This window comes from Hevea brasiliensis, chromosome 1 (assembly GCF_030052815.1).
Source record: "Hevea brasiliensis isolate MT/VB/25A 57/8 chromosome 1, ASM3005281v1, whole genome shotgun sequence".
Classification (NCBI taxonomy): Eukaryota; Viridiplantae; Streptophyta; class Magnoliopsida; order Malpighiales; family Euphorbiaceae; genus Hevea; species Hevea brasiliensis.
Window position 1 is genome coordinate 119,614,032 of NC_079493.1, and position 23,616 is coordinate 119,637,647.

Consider the following 23,616-nt stretch of genomic DNA (forward strand, 5'->3'; position numbering starts at 1 on the left):
GAAATTGAAATCAAAATAGAACCAAAACAAGAATAAGAACCATACCTAAATTACTTAGAACTAAATCGAAACCGAACCAAAGTTTGGTTCCAAGTCCGATTCCTAAAAGGTAAAGAATTAAAAGTTTGCTTCCAATTCTAGTTTTTGGATAGAAGTTGACTGAAACTAGAATCAAGCACCCTTAATAATAATAATAATAATAATAATAATAATAATCCATCCCCTCAAAGATTAAGGTGATATATATTTATAGTTGTAAAATAGAAAATCATAATTTTCATTGCATCAAATACGAATAACTTTCCGCTGGCTTCATACTCCACTCAAAGCATAAAGCAGAGAAATTGAATATGGAAGAAGAGGGAATGTGAGTGCATGCCCTCTGAGATTTCGAACCGAATCAAAAATCGTACTGTACTTTTAAAGTGCCATTCAAGTAGGAAGAAACGTTACTTTGGGCCAGCTTTAAAGAATAAAATAGCATTTAAGTAATTGCAGATGCGGTGTGCCACTGCCAAAGAAAAGTGCCTAAGTTCCCAAATTACTTTCCATATGGGTTAAGAATTTGTTAGGACGCAATGTTTCATGGAAATTATTTTTTTAAAAGTACTTTTTAATATTGTTTTAGTATTCAGGGTATGTAAAAAAAATAGAAAATATTTTCTTAATAAAAAAATAAAGCTCTGTTTATTTTATAAAAAATATTTTCTATATTTTCTAACGTTCAGAGTACTCAAAAAAATAAGTAAATAGAAAATATTTTTATGATAAAAGAAAAAATTAAGACATTTTTAATAAAAATAACTTTTTTCAAAGAGAAACTTATTTTTAATTTTATAAACTTTGATAATTTCATTAAAATGTGAAAACACTTATAAATATATAATATATATACATATTATTAATTTAATATTATAATCAAACAATGAAAAAAAATTTTATAGAAAATATTTTTCATAAATTATTTTTCATAAAATAAACAGAATATAAATAATTTTTAATAAAAATTTATTTTTTATTCTCTAAATTTTAATAATCTTATTAAAATATAAAAATCGTTATACATATATATACAAACATATAATATTAGTTTAACATTATAATAAAATAATATAAAATAGTTTATAATTTTTTTTTTTTTTTCAGAAAATGTTTTTACATGTAGAATGCTTTCCATATAACTGAATACCTATCATTTCCCTTTCCCATCTGTTAAAACACTCTCCTCCTGTATTTTGCCAATTTAAAGACAGTTTGCTCTGCCTCATCATTTTCCTATTGTGAATTATTCTTCTCCCTAAACCACATTAAACCAACCTTTCTTCTGCTTCTTTTCTACCTATTCTTCTTCTTCTTCTTCCTTTGGCTGGAATTTTTATTTAATTACTTCTTAATATAGCATGGAGACCTGGTGCCCAAATATCCTCTCCACAGTCTGGGACGCAATCAAAAGCGTATTGAAATGGGTTCTCAATCGTACAGATTATTTCTGCGATCTCCAACAAGACGTTAAGTCCTTGAAAGATGGGAAGGATAACCTGATGAAAGTCAGGAAACTAATAGAGGAAAGGGTCACTCGCGAAGAGACGCAACTTAGGCAGCGCACCCCAAAAGTAACGCTCTGGCTCCACAGAGTAGAAGACAAGCAAAATAGCGTCGACGAGGTCATTAAGGAAGGCGAAGAAGAAATTCTGAAGAAATGTGCCAGATGTTTCTTCCCCAAGAATTTCTGTGCATACCAAGAAGTGGGAAAGAATGTAAGTTCAGAGCTCAATGATCTGAACAAACTGATAGAAGAAGGAGAAGATTTTGGTGAGGTGACTGAGACAAAAATATCTTATAATCCAGTAGATGAGAAGCCTGTAGAAGAGATTGTGGGCTTGGAGTCAGAGTTCAACCAAGTATGGAAATGCTTGGAGGACCAAAGTGTCCGAACAATTGGGATATATGGAATGGGAGGGTGGGTAAAACCACCCTCCTAAAGAAAGTTAACAACCAATTCCTTAAAACAGACCATGGTTTCTTTGCAGTCATTTGGATTGATGTGTCCAAGCAAGCAAATGTGGAAAAAATTCAGGAAGCTATTTTCAACAAATTTATTATCCCTGAGCTGTTGTGGAAAGACAAAGATGAACAAACGAAAGCTCGAGTGATAATGAAGTGCTTAACAGGGAAAAAGTTTGTTCTGTTGCTGGATGATCTATGGAAGCATTTAGATCTCCAAAGAATCGGGATTCCTTCCTCGGATAAAGCCAATGGTTCCAAAGTAGTGTTCACAACCCGATCAGAGGAAGTCTGTGGCAGTATGAGAGCTGAACGAAGAATTAAAGTGGAATGCTTGTCGCCTAAGGAAGCATTGCAGTTGTTTCGAACGTACGTAGGAGAAGGCACGCTAAATTCTCATCGAGATATATCAAAGCTTGCTGAGATGGTAGCTCAAAAGTGCCAAGGATTGCCACTAGCTCTCATCACCATCGGACGAGCTATGAATGGTCGGAGGAATCCTGACGAATGGGAGGACGCACTTAAAAGCTTGCAGAATTATCCATCGGATTTTCATGGTAAGGGAGATGACATCTTTCCTATTCTCGAGTTCAGCTATGATAGCTTGAGAGATGATACTCTTAAATCATGTTTCCTATATTGTTCCATTTTCCCAGAGGATTATATCATTGAGAAAGATGAACTTTTTGAGCTCTGGATCAGGGAGGGGTTTTTAGTTAAGTATTATGAAAGATATGATGCAAGAAAAGCAGCAGAGTCTACTCTTACAAGTCTAAAGTTTGCGTGTCTATTGGAAGATGGTGTAATACCACAAGATTGGACTGGGATCCCCAAGATTATATTAGGATGCATGATGTGATCCGTGATATGGCCTTGGGAATGGCTTCCAAACATGAGATAAAAATGGAGGTGCTTGAAGATGCTGCTTTGTTTAAACTTAAAGCAGAAGGATTTGACGAGAAATGGAAGGAAGTAAAAAGATTATCATTGTTGGGTAAGAGTTATGAAAGTTTTTCTGAATCCATGTCGCCAGCTTTTCCCCATCTCCTAACTTTTTTTGTTAGGTATACTAAGCTGAATCGATTTCCTGGTGGGTTCTTTCAACAATTGCACACCTTGAACATTTTGGACTTGTCAAGAAATTGGGACTTAACTGAGTTACCAAGTGGGACTGGAGTATTAATCAATTTGCAGCATCTTAATCTCTCACATACTCGCATAAAATCGCTACCATTGGAAGTTAAAAACTTGAGAAAATTAAAGAGTTTGCTAATGGATGGTACATACGATCTTGCAAATATCCCAAGAGGAGTCATTTCAAGTCTTTCATTATTGCAGGTGTTCACCAAGACCCAACTTATTCATGATAAACTCTTCGATGAAGGGGGCTTGTTGGAGGAGTTAGAGTCCTTGGAATACTTGAATGACGTTTGCATCACATTAACTAATCTTAGCTCCATCCAAAAATATATGAGTAGCCTCAGGTTGGAAAGCTACATTAGAGGACTCTTAGTCAGTACATGCAATAATTTGACCTCATTTGAGATGTCATCTTCAATCTTGAGAATCGCCAAGCACCTTGAAGTAGTTGCCATGCTTAATTGTCCACATCTCGAGGAGCTCCTGATTTATCCAGCAAGGCAAGCTCACTTTCAAGACCTTCGTTATCTGAACATTTGGGGTTGTCCACGGATAAAGGATTTGTCGACATGGGTGATTCATGCTCCAAGACTTCAAACTCTTGTTGTGTGTTCTTGTTCCTCATTTGAGGAAATAATAGCAGACAGATTCAGCTCCGCAGAAATGGACATTTTTCCAAATCTTAGACTGTTGATTTTGAAGAGTCTACCACAGCTAAGGAGCATCTGCCATCAAATCTTGCCCTTCCCTTCCCTGCAAGTGCTGCGAGTAACTGGTTGCCCGAGTCTGAAAAAGCTCCCGTTTGATTCCAATAGTGCAAAGAACAACTTAGAGAAGATAGAAGGAGCGGAAGAGTGGTGGAACGAGTTGCAGTGGGAGGATGACGCTTATAAGCTTGCTTTCGCTTCAAAATTTACTCGCTACGGCTTACGGGTACCTTTCTATTGTTGGAGTCTTGCATGGTTTCATCTGGCCTAAGTTTTTGGCTTCTTTTTTTATTTATTTATTTATTAAAAACATATTTTATTTAGAAATTTCAATTTTTTTGTATAATAAATTGTATAATAATAAATATTTATAGAAATTTTATTTTACTGATCATAATATAAAATTATAAAAGAACTGTATTTTAATTTTTATAGGAAGGAGGCATAGGAGACTCTGCAGAGTCTGAGAAAGAGATGAAACAGATGATAGAGAAAGCATTGGCAAGCACAGGAGCTACATCTACACCGTGAGTATATATATATCTCAATCTTTCTGACTACTTCTAAATCAGCTAAGCGACCTCGTTATTTTGAGATGTGAATTGTGAGCATGTACCCTTTTATAGATTATATTCAATAAACAAAAAAAAGAAATTATAAATATTTTTTTGGCAAAGAAAGAGATTCATGAAGGATCTTGATGCACAAATAACAGCTTGAGAGTCGACTTCCAAGTGAATGTGATTTCAGAGCAAGCTGCGCAGATTTTTCTTTTGAATGTAGCTGCTTTTTCCATGTTAGATTTATTAAATTGTTGGATAAGGAAGTTTCTCACACAATTGGCAATTATAATTAGTTAAGTTGCAGTATCTTAATAGTTCTAAAATCATGTTGAAAAGATTGCTTGACGAGATTAGTATGCAACTGAGCTTGGAAATTTTGGTTTTAAATCAATAATTCAAAGTTCTTAATATGCCCTTCTACAGGCAGACAGCCATAGGTTCACTATTGTCCTTGAGTAATGAGACTTGTATGATGGGGTTTTCACACTTCAGCTTGACCCAAACTTTTTGCCTTAATTCATTTATCAATCTTGCAGTATTTCTCCATTATTTTAACCTTGCAGTATTCATGCAAACTACATAATCAACCATGTTTATCGGAATTACTGACATTACCAAAAGCTGTGGCTCCATAGTCATGGGAGATCTGAAAGTTACTTCATAGGCAGTATAGTTAATTGGAGAAATTATAAAAAAAAAAAATCATATAATGTCACTAATTTTTCGCTTTAAGGTTTATTATTCACTTTATAACAAAATGGTACTTGAAGTTTTATACCATTAGCAAATAACGACTTTCCGTCTTTTTTCTATCAAAAGATACTGATCTAATGATGTAAAATCTCATAATACCATTTTATCATAAAATAAATTAAAGTGAAAATGAGTGAAACTATATGATATTTTTTTTTTATAATTTCTCATAATTAATTCAAATAAGAGTATGTAGATATTGGATTGATAAAGGGCATATTAAATGATTTATGAGTAATTATATCTTGGTTGAGAATTAAAATGGATGGAGGAATAATTCGATGTTTTATTGATTGAATTAATGGACGGTGGACGATAAATATTTTCTGTAGTTCTCAAATAAGCATTGTGAATGAATGTTAAAGATTTGAGGGCTTGCATGTGAATTTTATATCATGTTGTGTCTTTTTTGTAGGGGGGGAGGAGGAATTTTTACATATTTTTGCACTATTTGAGTTAGAAATTAATATGTGTAGTATTAAATATTATATTTACTAAGTTGAATGCTCACATCTGTTTTTTTTTTTTTTTCTCAGGTGACTAAAAGAACTTATTAATGTAAATTTGATAATTCATGCCTTGTAGTGGACTGGTACTCATATAATTGGTGTATTAAATATTTGAAATTCTCAGAATACTTTACAATATTACATTAGAGTATACATATGTGTGTGTTATAAATGTATTTAATATTTATATTGATTGAGTAGAGCTCCCCCTTGTGAATATTGTATTTGGCTTCAAAATAAATTAACGAAAATTAGTGAGAGATTGAAATGAATTAGCGATAAATTTTTGGTATAAATCAACGACAAATGCTATTGACGACGACAAGCGAAGGTGGATATGATTGCACCTATCAGCACTGGAATAGATTTAGAATTGTCAGTTGCTAATTTGCAAAGGCTATTTTTCCACGGCCAAAATTTTAACCACGAGTGTATTTTTTATAGATTTATAGCCATTGCTAATATGTGGATGCAAATTTTAGCGAAGAGTTTTTATCAATAATGACGAATTTTTTCGTCACTAAAAATCTGATAGTAATCTTAAACTATATTACATCTATTTTGACACCTTTACAAAATGTATAATTTAAAGTCTGAGTGGTACAGTGTGTTGTGAAAAAAAAAATAAAATAAATAAGATTTAATTCAAAATCTTAAAAAATATAAGACTTAATTTAAAATTTAAGAATAAAATAAAGTAAACATAATTTTATAAAAAAAACTTTATTTAATAAATATAAAAATTTATACATAATAAAAATATAATGGATATTTATAGAATTTTAAATTCTAACCTAGATAAAAATGAATGAAAAATTCCTAATCTAAATAGAAAACATATTTATAGATCTAAAACAAAGTAAAAGTGTTATTTTAGAGTTTTAAATAAATGAAAAAATATGAATAAGATATATCTAGTAAAATAAAAAATTTCATTAAAATTATAAATTCTCATAAAAATAGAAAAATATAAAATTTTCAATTTTGGCATGAAATTCAGAAATCCTGCATCATCACTAATTTGATTAATATGTGAAAATATAAGCATTTTATGGTAACTTGTTTTATTATTATTATTACACATATCGTCTTAATTTTGTATATATGTATATTCATTGAGTTTAATAATTATTCATCAATATTATTCAATTTAAGTATGCACATACAATCTTGGTTAACAGAAAAACTTGTGTTGGGGGAAAAAGGAGAAGACTGGATTTTCAAATTTTTTTTTGGTACTCAGCAAGTATGGCAAAAGGCTGAAAATGGAGAGAAAGGCCCACTAACATCAATTCAGTTGCACTAACGTAATGTGACATGGAGAAAACTACAAGCAGGCCTCTCTCTTATTTCTCTGTTTCTACTTAAAACCTCTACACCGAAAAAGCCCCTGTGCACCACTTGTTTCATTCCAAGGCCTCACTCACTTGTGCTTGAGCATTTTGAAGGCGTCCTTGGAGCTGCAGCCAATAATATCAATAGGGAAATTAATTATCAAAAAAAAAATTAATAGTAGTAATAATTAAAAAAAATTCAGAATTCACAATTTTAAAAAAAAAAATTACCTAATCCAATTGCTTCTGAGCTTTTCATCAACCTTAGTCGCTTACATGATTCAACAAACATTCTAAAAAAAAGAAATAAATTGGAATAAATATATGAAAAGGAAATTGAAAGAGCAATAGTTAAAAAAAAAAAAAAAAAAAAAAAAAAAGTGGGTTGGGCTGTGCTATTTAAAGGGCAAATTTGGAAACTTACTTCCATGGTACATCCCCAACCATCATCCAGTCACCATCTTTATCCTCATAAGTAGCTACGTATTCCACTCCGTTCACTATTTTCATCTCATTCAAATAATTCCCTGCAACCACAATTTTCAATATTTTAAGATGACTAAACTACCCTTCCCTTCACAAAATCAATCATTTGTAGATTTTTAAACTCAAATCAAATACATACGTATGGTGAAGCAAGAGAACATGTCCTCTAAGGCACTCAAGAGCTGCTGATAGCTATTGTAAATCTCAAGATCAACCTTCCTTAAGTATGGGGCTCCGTCCACCGCCACCTTCACATATTTACAGCTTTTCATGGCGTTCTTTCTATATGATCTCACTGGCGGCCACCCTACCACTTGTTCCCTACGTTAAAAAAAAAAAAAATTAATTAGATACTTAACTATTACCAAAATTGGAAAATTTTCATGAAACTAAAGCTTTTATATATATAAGACTTACTTTGCTGCCGGAGGCTTCGCCACGCTCGAGACATGGTTCTCCGACTCAGTACAATCTTTATCGGTAGGAGATCGAGAGCTAACAAGATTTAGATCAACGGTATCCAAAAATCCACGTTTAGTCCCTGTTTTCCCTCCGTTAGTAATCTCTGTTGATGCTCGAGACACACCGGGCAAGGCTAAGGTCAATTCTGTTTCCTTTAAATTGATGCCGGAGGTATCTGATTCCCGCGACATATTTTCTCAACAGTGAGGTTGTTGAATTGTGCGCGGTGGTGGCGGTGCTAAATTGGTTTGTTTTTTAGGACGCCTGCGTGATGAAATGGTGAAGCGACGCAAGTCTTTGGACTCTATTATATAAGAGGAAGGAGAATCTGGCGGGCAATAGGTTGGAACCACTCACTGGTGGACAGGTGTGGAGAAAGAGCGGTTCTGATTTGTACATGTGGGTGACAGTACTTGAGTAGAGAAAGCGTGTGATTTTTGAGTGCTTTAAAGTTTGGCCCCATGGATTGGTCGGTCAGACTAGGTTACTGTCATTATTATTAGAAAGAAAACAATAAGAAAAATTATGTTTTTTTCAATGTTAAAATATTTATTTTTAATTTCTATTTTTAATTGAAACAAACAATTTCAATGATAATTTTCATTTACTCTCTCTTTTAATTAAAGAGAAAGTTAATCGTAGGTCTCACATTATATTTTTCTGCTTTATTTTTATTTTATATTTATTTTTTTAAATAAGTGAATAGTAAAAAAAATTTTTATTTTACTTTTAAGTTTTCTCTCTTTATTTTTATCATTAAAAAAATAAAAATGACAGTGAAAAGTGTCATAAGTGAGAATTACTCTCAATCTTGTCTCCTAAGAGTTCAAAATTTTTTTTATTTTAATTTATTATTATTTAATATAAATTTATTTATTAAAAAATAATATATATAAAAATAAAAAAATATTTTTAATAAAAATAATAATATATTATTTTACAAGTAGATTATTGAAAATCGGGAGGGAGGCCTTCATCCTGTTCCTCACTCTACATAATATTAGGGTTGGGATGGGATTGAGGAGGAAAATTAATCGAGTACAGAATAAGATAAATAAGAAATAATTAAAATCTCTAAAAAAAGTGTTTTTAGAATTTATTTTTTATAAGTAAATAATATTTATTTTATTTTTATAATAAGTGTCATAATTAATATTCATTTCAAAAATTAATATAAATATTTTGTAAAATTATATTAAAAAGTTGGACAAAAGGAGGGAAGAGTGGGCCAATATGTTTGGTTCTTCAAGTACAACTCAAATTGATGAGAGAGTCTGTCAGTGTCCCCACACAATACTCTCTCTCTCGAGAAATTCTCAACACTCATTTATAGGTCCCACAAACAACCATGTGAACGTGTTTCCTTGTCGGTTTTTAGCTTCCACCTGCTCACCTTTCCTTTTCTTTCTTCTTTCTTTCGGTAAGTGCGACCGACACGTGGCCGATTCTGCTGTCCTCTCTCTGGAGAGGCTTTTGGAGACAAAACAGTTTTTGTAACTTACGCCTCGCGTCATTGACCGGGATTTGCGGGTCACCGTTACCAAAAGTGACTTTACTGCTGGACATTACATTTAAAAGATTAAAATTATTTTTTAAATAAAAATATTATTTTTAAATATTATTAAAAAAATAATTTAAAAAAATTATTTTATTATTTTTATAATTAAAATTTATTAAATTTAATTTTAAATTATATTTTAATTAATATATTAAAAAAAATAATTTTTTCAATAACAATGTCTACAGCAATATCAAAGCAGAGCCTTAGATACTTACCAATTTGTCCAAAAAAAAGAGAATCACTGAATATAGAGAGAATAAATAATAAATAATCTTTCTTCTAATGAAGCTAACAAAACTTAGAAGATTGGAGTTTTCATCAATACAAATTTCTAACAATAAGGCAATTAATTAAACACATTGAATGAATTTAATTATCACTTTCTTAATTTGATAAAAAAATTTGGATTAATGGTATACCTTTGTGAAATGTATTGACCAAATTTGTTCACAAGCTGTGATCACTCACATGGGTTCACATTTGAGCAGCTAGATGATTTTTGGAATTAGCTTAAGGTGTGCAGACACCAAGCACTAATACAATAGCTATAAGTAGTTTAATATTCCAAATTTGTGTAAAATCAATTTATAAATTCAATTTACATGCTCAGTTTGTTCACTGCACTTCTGAATTTGATGGGGCATAGTCATTTTCCAATTGGTTGGAATTATTATTATTATTATTATTATTTACATGGAATATTGCCATTATATCAATTAGGTGGCTATTTGACAATAAGAACACATCAATTTCCCTTGTGGGTGAGCCATCAATCATGATGATTTTGTAAACTTTTGGTTTCATTCTAAAAGATTTTTTTCCCTTGTTTTTTAGAATAGGTGAAATGGATGGTGTGATTTGTGCTATAATTATATTTGGAGATATTTTTTCATTTCATAATGTAAATTGATTAGGGGTATACAATGAGTATATATTATTTTTTAAAAGTTATTTTATTTATAATTATTTATTATTTTGAGAAAATTAATGAGTATTGTTTTTTTTTAATATTATATTTATCTCTATTAAACATAATAATTATATATTTATGTAATTTTTAAAAATTTATTTTAATACATTTCCTCTTTCTCTTAATTAAATGAGATAAAAAATAATTAAATTAAATTAAAAAATATTTTATTAAAATTTAAATAATTTAATTATTTTCTTAATTACCGTATTAAAACCACATGCAAAGTGGATGGAGGGAATACTACTATTATTACTCAAGATAAGAGCCAATCTCTTGCCATTCCTTGTTTATTTCAAGAAGCTATGGTTATTAGCCATAAATTACAAATTGATTAAGTTTGTGTTTCTATATATGGTAGCCAAACAAGAAACTAAATTTAGTAAGTGCTTTAGCGGGAATCAGGGGTTTTAGAGTTGCTTTTTTTTTTTTTTTTCCATGCATCCATCTTTGTTTTACTAATGAAAGTGGCAAATTCGATTAATTAATTAATTAATTAAAGTGCTAATTATCTATAAAACTAATCAAACTTTTGTATGTGGAGTAGGAATTCATTCATTCATTCATTCATTGAATATATAGAGATCAAAATTATTAAAATATGATAAAGATTTAATTAAAAAATAGATAAAGTTTAATTAAAAAGAAAGTATAGTGTTTGCTTTAATTATTGAAAATGCAAACCATGGTTTAATGAAAAGTGGAAAAGTAATTAATTACACAACTGAACATTACCCAATGTTTCGCGCCCCCCGCTTTCCATACTTTTAAAAAAAGAAATAAATTACCAATCAATGCTTTTAAAGATTCCTATATAACATTTTTAAAATGGCAATGTGTTGGGTATTGATTAATGGGTTAGTTAATTCATTTATCAATCCCATTAGTTCAATTAGATTTATTTAATACAAAAAATAAATAAAAATATAAAATTATACATTGGGTTAGTTTTTTTTTCATTTTATTTTAATTTAAATAAAATATTAATTTTTTTTAAATAAAATATTAGGTTAAGTAATTAATTAGTTTAAAAAAAAACAATTCAACTAATCAATCCAATTAACTTTCCAAAATACTATACAAATTCACATTAGTTTCCTAACTTTTTAAGATATTTAAAAAATATTTATCTTAATTTATAAACCGATTAAAACAGTTTATAAGTTCTAAAAATATATTGATTTGTTTATTTATAATAATTTTTTAATTTATAAATTAAACTTATAAACTAGAAAAAAAGAAATAAATTGAGAGATCTAATTTTTTATTTTGATACTTAATTGAAAAATTAGTTTGTCCAAATATTTTACTATATTATCACTATTTAATTTTTAAAATTTTATTATAAATTTTATTTAATATTTTTTAATTATTTTAATAATAAATGTATTTATAAATGATTTTTAAAAAAAAACTATTTATGAGTTATTTATAAATATTTTAACTAAACACGTAATTAATTAAATTTTTAAATGTTTATAAACTTAAATAAAATATTTATAAGCTAATTTTTATAAGTTGAACTAAACACTCCCTTAATCAAATAGTTATGACAGTATCAATTAAAAAAAAAAAAAAAAAACCTTCAATTCACCTAATGACTTCATGCAACGAATTGCAAAACCCTAGTTTCATCAACTGTAGAAAAGCAGAATTCGTCGCAACTGGACAGTCAAACCCTAGCAAAATCCATGGGCTTTGCAGTTGATTCAGGATTAAGGAACACACATAAAGTTGATTAAATAAGTAAAATATAAGCTTAAGTAATTAACTATTCTGGTTCATTTAACTTCCCTAATAAATCTTGATCGAAATCATTTTTTAACAAGCTGTGTTATTAATTATAACATTAATCTAAATCAATATTTAATTAACATCCCCACAATCGATACTATTTGACCTCATTATGTCTGGTAATCCAACGATAAAACTAGTATATGCTATGTATTAGGTTAATTAGTGAAGGAAATCTAGGTATGTGAGAATGCAGATTGGATTCTGTATCAAGAATTAAGCAATGTATAATTCAATGTCAATGCACTAATAAAAAACAAACAATTCATATATGAGAATATGAGAACATGGGGCCTTGGTGTTCTAGAAATGCTAGCTCCACTTCCTTTGCTTAATATAATATTTCAGTTAAAGTATGGTACCCTCGAACTATAATGTTCTAGATTAAGTTGACGAGTTCTTTGATTCTTATAATAATTAAAATTATGGATAGAATACCTGATTATGGTGTATAAAGGTGAATTAAAATGTACTCTAATAGTGTTTGGTATGTATAATTATTAATTAATTATAGTTAATTAGTGCTCACAGGAGAAGATTGTCAAGATATCTATGCTCATGACAAGGTAAAACCTATATGTTTATTTTATTAATTAATTATGTTAGCTAGGCATGGATATAGAGACAAATTAACAAGAGCATATGCAATTGAATGATACTAACATGCCTTTTATTTATTTATTTTATATACTTTATGATGATTAACATGGCTAACATGCTTTTGTATTTAAGTTTGATTATTATTTGATAATACAATTAATGAATTAATTTTATAATCTAATTAACTATATATTTCAAATCATCTACATTTTCTTGAGACAAACTTAATAAGTTTATGAGTTTAAAATCATATATATATATATCAAATTAATATAGTTTAATTGAGAATTTATTTGTTATATTACTTATTCTAGTGGCGGTTAGCCATTAGATATCAATCATATTCAATAATAACTTTTAAAATAGCGTTTAGTGAATATCAGAATCAAAACACTATCTTTTTTTATTTATAATATTTGATAGCACAGTATTTCTAATAATGTTTAGAGGTTACAAAAGTGATTTATAAAATGTTATCACTCTTAACTTTTAGAGGTTGATGATGTGTTTAGACTAGAGTTAACAAGATTATATTACTATTTTTAATTTATCAATTAATCCAACAGTTATTTTTACTTAATACTTTTGCTTTAACAGCTATATAAACAGAAAATCACTAATGGTTAATATTGTCGAATCAAGTCATTATCTATTAGTGATTAATTATTTATAAAGTAATTTAAAATAAAAGTGTTCGATAAAAATAGCTGTCAGATTAGTTGTTAAATATAAAAATAGTAATATCATTTTTTTATTCTAACAAAAACATTTCTTCAATTTCTAAAAGTGGAGAGAGATAACATTTCAGGAACCACTCCTCCTTCAATCTATAAACATTATGCCACCAAATATTATAAAGAAAAAAGGTAATATTTTTACTATAATTAAAACGGTAAATACTATCTTAAAAACTATCACTAAATAGGCCTAGTAATGATTAAAAATAAAATTAAATCCCAAGTTCCATATGTATTTGATTCCCAATAGCATTCAATTTAAGCAACCTATTTGTAGAATTATTCCTATATTAGTTTCTTAAAAAACATTACATAATTAACAATTCAAGAAAATAAAAATGAACAGAAAAATAGTCTAATTTATCCCAACTGAAACACCAAAAGAAGTCTTGAATGTCATGGCTAGCTTGATGAAGAATCATCAGCTTAAATGAAATAAATATGCAACACTACAGTTATAATTAAACAGAAATTAATTAAGTGTCTACAAACGAGGAAATTGATCAGTCTAATTGATCTGCTCTATTAATTATGATCATCTTTCGATATCATTATTCCCTTAAGACCACCTTTCTGCTGCAGTCCAAAGCCTATGGCCTCCGACCTCTTCATGATTCTTAGTCTCTTGCATGATTCAATAAACATCCTGTCCACAAAAAGAAATAAATAAATATCTAATTAACTTTCTTCTTTCTCTGTTTTTCTTTTTCTTTATTATAATTATTAATTAATTTCTATAAATAGACAAGCATTCTTATACATAATAGGAATAATAATTTAACAATAAAAATATTTAACAATAAAAATATTTAACTACTATTTTCATTATTCTACTTATATGTAATTCTCATTTCAAAATTAATTGGGTTATGTTTGGAAAAGCCATGTCTTGACTAGTTATGGACTTTGAGGCCATGATAGCCAATTGCTCAAACACTATCATGAGGGATTTGTGAATGTCGGCAGTATATTTGTGATCTAATTAACATGAGAAATCCCTTGGAGTGCTAGAATTTAATTTCCCATTTGCCACTATCTTTCTCCTTAAATGACAGATATGCTCTTCAAGTATCACTATCGTAGTTAATAACTAAAAATAAGATGTTTGAAGTTCGAGTTTCAATCTGATTTTATTATATATAAAAGTAAAAATAAAAATATTTACGGTATTAGAATGTTGTAACTTTTTTTAATCACGATTAAATGTTAGTATTTTTTTTTAGCTAATTCGATCTGATCAGTTTGGTAAAAACTTGTATAATTTTAATTTTGTTTGTTTCATGAAAAATAATTTATAGAATAAAAATATTTTTTATAAAAAAATTTTTAAGAAAATACTTTTTATTATTTGATTTCAATGTTAACTAATAGTATATGTTTAAGTCACACATATAAGTGTTTTCATATTTTAAGAAGAAAAAGTAATTCTCTTAAAAAAATATTTATTTTTCTATATGATAAGTAAAATATTTTTTATTAACTTATTTTCTAAGTGCTTTAAATACTAAATGAATAAAAAATATATTTTTTTTAAAAAAATATTTTTTGTAAAATAAACAAAGACTAAGAGTAGTATTTCGAGTTTAGCATGGGTTAAGAGATGAATATTTTAAAAGCACGTTTAGTTTAACTTATAAGTTAATTAAACTTATTTATAAATAGAAAATCATAAGTAAATTAGTATTTAGTTTGGCCTATAAGTTAAAAAATATAATTAAAATAAGTCAGGAGTTATAAGTAAGAATACTTTACTTATGATTTATATAATTATTTTAAAATTACTCTTTAACTAAGTAAAAGATTATATTATCCCATTAACTTTTGAAAATATCAATATTATTCTCATTTTAATAACTATAACACTTAATTACATATCATTTTTAATAATTTTAACTAATTAAAGTACTTTTAAACACCTTTTAATTAAACACTTAATTACTTATTTTGACTTTTAAGTTCAAAAAATATATCTTAAGTTAAAAGTTAAAAGTAAGTAGCCAAATTAAATACTCTCAAAATTTGATTGGATCGACCTCACCAACATATATATAGTTGAAAATATAAATTTTAATTTATAAATATTAATTATAAGATGCTTGAAAACCAAAATTGAAGCTGATGTGAAGCTTTAGTGAGGCTAATTGAAGACAGCATTATTATTATATAAAGTTCATCATAGTCAAGTTTGATGGCATGATGAGTAGCATTTTGCCATTTTCCATTTACATACGTGTCCTTGTACTAGATAATTGACCATGAGAAATTGTCTCAAATTTGTAATATAATTAGAATAAGCAATGTGTCATTGAAAAACATAGGAAAAAATGTTAATTTAATGGGAAATTATTATGTAATTATTATGTAATCCCTATATTTTAATAAATCTAACCATTTAATCTCTTCATTTTAAAAAATGTTTGATCTGTTTATATTTTTAGTCTGAGAAGGATTTAGTCCTTTTTGTAAATTTAAAACAACTATTCAATTCTTATAATTTGAATAATATAATGATGTGGTCCAATCGCAAGTGCACGGGTCGTACAAGTAATATAGAAAAGATATCGTTCCCACGAGGAGTTGTGTTAATGATTGAATTTTTGATATAAAAATTTGACTAATTTGAACTATTTTTGAAATTAAAGCAATAAATTGATGGATATCGAAGTATGAAATCTATATGTGCAAAATCAATAATCTATTCAATAATGTAATGATTTAACTAAATTTGCATCAAATTAAAATAAGCAAATTGAAATATGGCAAAATTTAAAATGGAAAGTAATTAAATTCAATTAGAAATTAACAATAATAAAAGAGGCGATTACGTAGTTCGGGAATTCATATTCAAGCTATTTTGGGATTTTTAAATTGGTTATCCAATCTTGTGGAATTTACGGGTTTTAAGGAGATTAATTCTTAAATCCTTTGAATACTCTTTCGAGTGGGACAAAGAGTGCCTTAATCAATCTAATCCTACTTTCGTGGAGTTAAAGTTAATCAAGACACATTAAGTTCCTTAATTAATCTGTAAATCCTCTTAATCCTTAGTCTATTTCTAGATCTAAGTTAATTAAGTCCAATTTATTGATTATCTATCACAAGACTTTCTCCTTTCGGTGCCTCAACCATGGATTAAGAACAACACTTAATGAGATCCTACACTAAGCATGTCATTGAGCACACAAGAAATGAATAAAACTCATTAAGACCACAAAATACGGATTACCCAATCAAAATTCACAAAATATCTCAAATATTACATCCCAACTCCAGAATCTAATAAAAACTACTCACTATCCATAATATTTACAAGATATTCTGAGTTAATATGGAAATAAAACCTTAATCTAAGCTAAGAACTAAGAAACCCAATACAAGAAAGGTAAGAAATATAAAAGAAATGAAAGAAAACTCCAAATCTGTCTGGAAATGGAGGGGGTGACGTTTGAGCTCCCTTTTTTGACTCTTCAGCTGCTGCTCCTTTTCTTTTCCTCTTTCCTCCCCTTCTCTAAAATGGGATAAGCGCCTATTTATATCTTTTTCTCTGACAAGGAGTCCCAAAATGGTGTATTTGAGGTGTGTTTTTCTGAGGGAACCTTCTGCCAGCTCATTATGAAGTCTTTATGGGACTACATAAGTTATGTAGTCCCTTATGCAATTTTCGACTGGTTTCTGGCTCTCTGTGCGAAGCTGCATGAGCATGGTGCAAGACTGCATAAGTTATGCAGTTTTCCGTGAGGTCGCATAAGCAAGGCACGAATTTGCGTAAGTTATGCGGCAACTTATGCAGATTTCGACAGGTTTTGGACATTGTTTTTTCTCCTTGTGCAGAACTGTATAACTTATGCGGCAAGTTATGCACAATTTGGCCAATGCATACTTCAACTTTGAAACTTGTTTTTGACATCTTTGGCTGTAGAAATCACTCCCCAATGGCAAAATTTATTTATAGTCCCTCAAAAACACCATTTTACCTACAAAATAAAGTAAAATTATAAATTAATCTAAAAATTGGTAATTATGAAAAACTATCTAAATAACTAATGAAATTAGCTAAAAGTGACTAATAATCAAATAAAATGGCTATGAAATTAAACCTAAATGACTATGTAAAATGTATGTATCATATAACTATCTAATCATCATAATTTTTCATCAATTAAATATTCAGTCTTTGCCTATAATTATTCTCTCTCCTTTTACTAGCTTAACTAACAGAAAAATTGATTAAAAGGACTAAACAATTTATGTACTAAAAATAAAGAAATTAAATAGCGTATTTTTTAAAATAAATAGATTAAATAATTAATTTTATTAAAATATAAAAATTAAGTAATATTTTTTCCTAATTTAAAATTATAATCGATAATTAGCAATTGATTTTTTTTTTATTTTTCAATTACGATTATGACTCTGTGCATTGATTGTGTGATTTATAACAGATGAAATTGAATTACCTAAATACTGCTACAGATTTGTGCACAAAATTAATTAATGTGTTCATATGGAAAAGTGGATGATTGAAGAGACTTACTCCCAGGGGACGTCTCCCACAAGCATCCAGTCTCCGTTCTTGTCCTTGTATATGGGAACGTAGTCGCTGCAGTCTGCATCCTTCAGCGCTTTCCCTGTCCACCCACATATTTTCCATTTTCTCATTATTATCTTTTTTTTTTTTATAAAATCTATATTTTTTATTTTCTATAATTAATTCTATTTATCAGATTATCCTCAAAAAAAGCTATCTATATCAAATGCAATAATTATATTAAAAAAATAAATTAATTATGTGCTATGTGATGGTAGAACCCTCCCTATACATATCTACATGCATCTGTATGCAATGTAAAAAAAAATTCAAATATTTATAGTGTTTAAAGATTTTTTTTTAAAATTTTGAGAAAATATTTAAATATTTCCCATAAGATTTCTAACTCAAAGTTGAATTGTATAATTTTATTTTTCTATTAAACTTAAAATATGGAAATTAAATTGGGAAAAACAAATGGTAAAAAATGCTGCTATTTTCCCATTTTAATTTTGCATGGCTTGATTAAATAGGTCTAAAATTTAATTTAATACACGTAGAAATATTGATTAATATATATATGGATAGAAAGTGCTGAAATTAATTAATAAGAGCTAATATTCTTGAGAATTACCGATTCCAAAACAACCAAATAGCTTCTCCAATGCAACAAAAAGATCTGAATACTCCTTGTGCATACCCAAATCAATCTTCCGAAGAAAAGGAGCTCCATCCATGCTAACTTTCACGTACGGCTTTGAAGTTTCAAGCCCTTCTTTCTCATTAAAACTATTCTTTTTCCGATAAGAACAAACCGGTGGCCACCCCACAACTAGAGTCTTTGTTTGGATTTTCCGGTCATCATTGGTGGTGCTATTCGCTTCCCCGCCGCCGCTTGAGACCTCAGAGAAAACCCTTTTCTTCTCATTTTTATTATTGTTAATACCTTCGCCGCCTGGTAGCCCCAACCTAAGCTCAGTGACGATTTCAAGTACAAGACCTGCCATTTTTCGAGCTCTTGTTTTGAATATGTGATTGCTAATTTTCTATGGTTGTGTGGTTGTTATGTAGTGTTTGGTAGATATCTAAATAATGTTAGTGACATATTAAGGGCAAGGTATTATAGATAAAAGGTGAGAAGTGATGATCAGAAGAGAGAAGACATAGTGGGGGCAACGACACGTCAAATAAGGCTTCGTGGTCGGTCACATGAGAGACAAAAGAGGGGACTTTATGCTTCCTAACAACACTATTAAAGGCCAGCACTATAAGGTGGATATGGAACAGATCGTAGGGCTGTTGGGCATTTGGTTATTTGGTAGGATTTCATCATGGCCGTCTGATTTGGTGAATGGGAAACAGGCCATGTGATCTGCGTTATTCAAGAGAGGGTCTATGCAATAAATTATAGAAGAAGAGTACTATACGAAGTCTCTCTGCACCATGATAAGAAGGACTCGTGTTTTGCTGCATTATGTTTGTCTATCCATGCACTACATACTTACAATAATCTTCTAATTCACATTAAAACCAAATATTTTATAATTTAGTCTTAGAATTTGAATTACTTTTTATTAATGAGCTGGAAAATAATTAATATAAAGTGAAGTATTATTGCAACTAACTCCGCCTAAGTAGTTTGGGCTTAGCCGGTCCCAAGCCCGGATAAGGGAGGAGGGTTGCAGTAGGTAACAACTAGCGTAAAAATTTCGTCACACCTTTATGATATGGATTCAAATGATATAAACGTTGGGGCGTCCTTTATTAACGACGCGCTACATTGGAGTCCGGGTGTAGTGAGAAATATGCAAGGGTGTAGGGCGTTCACCGAAGCGACGCGCCATGCCGGCGCCCGGGTTTGGTGTTAAGTGAGCAAAGGTTCCCACATAATAGACGGGTGTGGGTAAAGAAGTTGGTCATAGGATAGATAGTAGAACAGATAGTGGAACAGAAAACAAGATAGACATAGAAAACAATAGAAAATATCATAGAAGGAGACCAATTAGGAAAGAGCAGGATAGGAGGAGGATCAGAGTTGGTACTTAGAATGTTGGATTACTTACAGGAAAATTAATGGAGCTTGTGGATACCTTGGAAAGGAGAAGGGTGAATATTGCTTGCATTCAGGAGACTAAATGGGCAGGAGAGAAAAGTATAGAAGTGGGTAATTCAGGGTACAAACTGTGATTTACCGAAAAGGAGAGAAACAAGAACGGAGTGGGCATAATCATAGACAGGACATTGAAAGACGCAGTAATAGCTGTGAAAAGAGTAGGAGATAGAATTATACTAGTAAAGCTAGTACTAGAAGGAGAAACAATAAATATAGTTAGTGCTTATGCCCCACAAATAGGACTAGACAGTGAGAGTAAACAAAGGTTTTGGGAAGATATGGATGATTTAATGCAAAGCATACCGAATAAAGAGAATGTTTTATTAGTGGAGATTTGAATAGATATATAGGAAGTGATAGATAAGGGTATGAGAATGTTTATGGAGGTTTTGGTTTTGGCAGTCGAAATGAGGAGGGAAAAAGCATCTTGGATTTTGCTATGGAATACGACCTAATACTAGCAAATACCTACTTTATAAAAAGAGAGTCACATTTAGTAACTTTCAAAAGTGGGTAACATAGAAGCCAAATCGACTTTCTCTTAACTAGGAAGACAAATAGAGCTCTATGCAAGGATTGCAAGGTCATTCCAGGAGAGGCTTTAACAAGTCAACATCAGTTGATGGTCTTGAGTGTCAAGTTTAGGAACAATTCAAGTATGGTCAGAAGAGATAGTATAGCTCGAACAAAGTAGTGGGAGTTCAAAGGAGTAAAACAAGTGAAGTTCAAAAATGAGCTTCTCGAATATGAAGTATGGAAGCTGGATATGGAGGCCAATGATATGTGGATACAGATGGCATCAAAGATTAGAGAAGTAACTAGAAAAGTACTTGGAGAGTCTAAAGGACATGGACCACCCTCAAAAGAGAGATAGTGGTGGAATAAGGAAGTACAAAAGGCAGTGAAGAGAAAAAGAGAATGGTATAAGAAATTACCTAAATGTGATAATAATGAGACATATGAACAGTACAATATAGCAAAGAAAGAGGCAAAAAAGGCAGTTAGTCAAGCAAGAGCACAGGCCTTTGAAAAGTTATATGAGAAACTTGAAACTAAATAAGGGGAGAAAGATATTTATAGATTAGCAAGGATGAGAGAAAGGAAATGTCAAGATCTCAATCAAGTTAGGTGCATTAAGGATAAAGAAGGAAAAGTGTTGGTGAAAGATGAGGATATTAAAGAAAGATAGAGAAATTATTTTAATGATCTCTTTAATAATAGTCAAAAATAGTAATAGCGTGAATATAGATTATAGAAAAATAGAAAAGAATGTGAATTATACTAGAAGGATTAGATTTTTAAAAGTAAAAGAAGCACTTAAGAGAATGAAAGTGGGTAAAGCCTGTGGAAGTGATGAAATACCAATTGAAGTGTGAAAGTATTTGGGAGATATGGGAGTGGCATGGTTAACTAAATTATTTAATAAGATTCTAAACTCAAAGAAAATGTCTGATGAATGGAGGAAGAGTATTTTAGTACCTATTTTTAAAAATAAGGGAGACATACAGAGTTGCTCAAACTATAGGGGAATTAAACTCATGAGCCATATTATAAAGTTGTGGGAGAGAGTTGTGGAGCATCGACTATGTCATGATACTTCTATCTCTCTCAATCAATTTGGTTTCATGCCCGGTCATTCGACTATGGAAGCGATCTTTCTCATTAGAAGCTTGATGGAGAAATATAGAGATGTGAAAAAAGATATACACATGGTTTTAGAGAAAGTTTATGATAGTGTTCCAAGAGATGTCTTATGGAATGTGTTAGAACAAAAAAGGGTATCTACTAGGTACATACAAGTGTTGAAAGATATGTATGAAGGAGCAACTACTATTTTGTGCACAGTGGAAGGGGACACAAGAGATTTTCCTATCTTAATTGGATTACACCAAGGATCAGCCATAAGCCCTTACCTTTTTACATTAGTTTTAGATAAATTGACTAAACATATACAAAAGAGTATTCCTTGGTGCATGATGTTTGTGAATGATATTGTTCTGATAGATGAGACACGAGAAGGAGTCAATAGAAAGCTAGAACTTTGGAGAAGTACTCTAGAGTCAAAGGGTTTTAAGTTAAGTAGAACGAAGACAGAATACATGCATTGTAAGTTCAGTGAAAGCCAAACTGGTGATAGGGAAGGAGTTAGTTTAAATGGAGTGGTACTGTCCCAAAGTAATCACTTTAAATATTTAGGCTCAGTCCTTCAAGTAGAAGGGGGATGCGAGGAGGATGTTATTCATAGGATTAAAGCCGAATGGTTGAAGTCGAGACGTGCCATGGGAGTTTTATGTGATCGTAAGATTCCTAATAAGTTAAAAGGAAAATTTTACCGTACAGCCATACGACCGACTATGTTATATGGTAGTGAGTGTTGGGCACTGAAAGAGTCATATGCGTCTAAGATAAGAGTTGCAGAGATGAGAATGTTAAGGTGGATGAGTGGCCATACTAGACTAGATAAAGTCCGTAATAAGAGTATTAGAGAAAAGGTAGGAGTGGTGCCAATTGAAAATAAGTAGAGAGAATGGAGATTGAGGTGGTTTGGTCATGTGAAGTGTAAACATACGGAAGTTCCAGTTGGACAAGTAGAGCACATTAGGTTAGAGGATAGAAAGAAAAAAAGAGGTAGTCCTAAATTGACTTGGAGGAGAGTAGTACAACATGACCTAGAAGTATTACACATTTCTGAGGATTTAATCCAAAATCGTTTAGAGTGGAGAAAGCGAATCCATATAGCCGACCCTAAATTTTTGGGATAAATGCTTAGTTAAGTTGAGTTGAGTTGAGTTGAAGTATTATTGCAACTATCCTTGATAATTGCATGCCCTCGAGTAATATTAAGTTTTTATATATTGATGGCCCATCAATGTATATTTATTCAGATAAACAACAAATGAACGATATATAATTATGTTGAGATATGCTCTGGATCATGAGGAAGCAAGGATGATTGAACGTCAATGATGCAATTGGCAATTCACAATATAATTTGATAATGTGCCCAAGATTATATATAACTAATAAATTATAGCAGGCAGAGTATGTTTCAACGTAGGTATATATATGTGTGTATGTCTGATGTATATACATGCATGATCAAGTTATAATCATGTAAGAAGCATATATAGAAGTTGATATGATATATGATTCATGTACGTTTAAGATCTGATGATTCATTAGTCCTGGATTTTGTCTTATAGGCATGAATCATCATACAAATTTTGTTCGTGCTATGGGGGCCGGGGCTCATTTAATTTTGAAGTTAGGGTCCCCCACCAAAGAAAAACAATAACGCCAATGGGTAGCTTAAGTGCTTAACGTGGTCCTGGTCCTGAACCTGGATGGAAGGACT

At 30.2% G+C, this 23,616-nt stretch overlaps 3 protein-coding genes across 3 annotated transcripts; 1 reads left to right on the forward strand and 2 right to left on the reverse strand.

Annotated features, from left to right (window-relative positions):
• Positions 1 to 1,259: 1,259 nt before the first annotated feature.
• Positions 1,260 to 6,197, forward strand: LOC110653804 (probable disease resistance protein At1g61300). Its single transcript, XM_058149314.1, is given in 5 exon segments — positions 1,260 to 1,959; positions 1,962 to 2,845; positions 2,848 to 4,077; positions 4,287 to 4,378; positions 5,704 to 6,197. Coding segments are annotated over 5 exon segments (2,769 nt in total). The 5' UTR covers positions 1,260 to 1,400; the 3' UTR covers positions 5,708 to 6,197.
• A 594-nt stretch (positions 6,198 to 6,791) lies between these two features.
• LOC110653828 (auxin-responsive protein IAA1) lies at positions 6,792 to 8,371 on the reverse strand. Its single transcript, XM_021809618.2, has 5 exons — positions 7,914 to 8,371; positions 7,636 to 7,817; positions 7,435 to 7,537; positions 7,242 to 7,303; positions 6,792 to 7,136 (listed from the first exon to the last, which is right to left on the reverse strand). Exons 1-5 carry the CDS (start codon positions 8,147 to 8,149, stop codon positions 7,096 to 7,098), a joined length of 624 nt encoding a protein of 207 aa, XP_021665310.2. The 5' UTR covers positions 8,150 to 8,371; the 3' UTR covers positions 6,792 to 7,095.
• Positions 8,372 to 13,953: 5,582 nt separating this feature from the next.
• Positions 13,954 to 19,298, reverse strand: LOC110653792 (auxin-induced protein AUX22). Its single transcript, XM_021809580.2, has 3 exons — positions 18,783 to 19,298; positions 18,155 to 18,248; positions 13,954 to 14,266 (listed from the first exon to the last, which is right to left on the reverse strand). Exons 1-3 carry the CDS (start codon positions 19,153 to 19,155, stop codon positions 14,146 to 14,148), a joined length of 588 nt encoding a protein of 195 aa, XP_021665272.2. The 5' UTR covers positions 19,156 to 19,298; the 3' UTR covers positions 13,954 to 14,145.
• Positions 19,299 to 23,616: the final 4,318 nt, after the last annotated feature.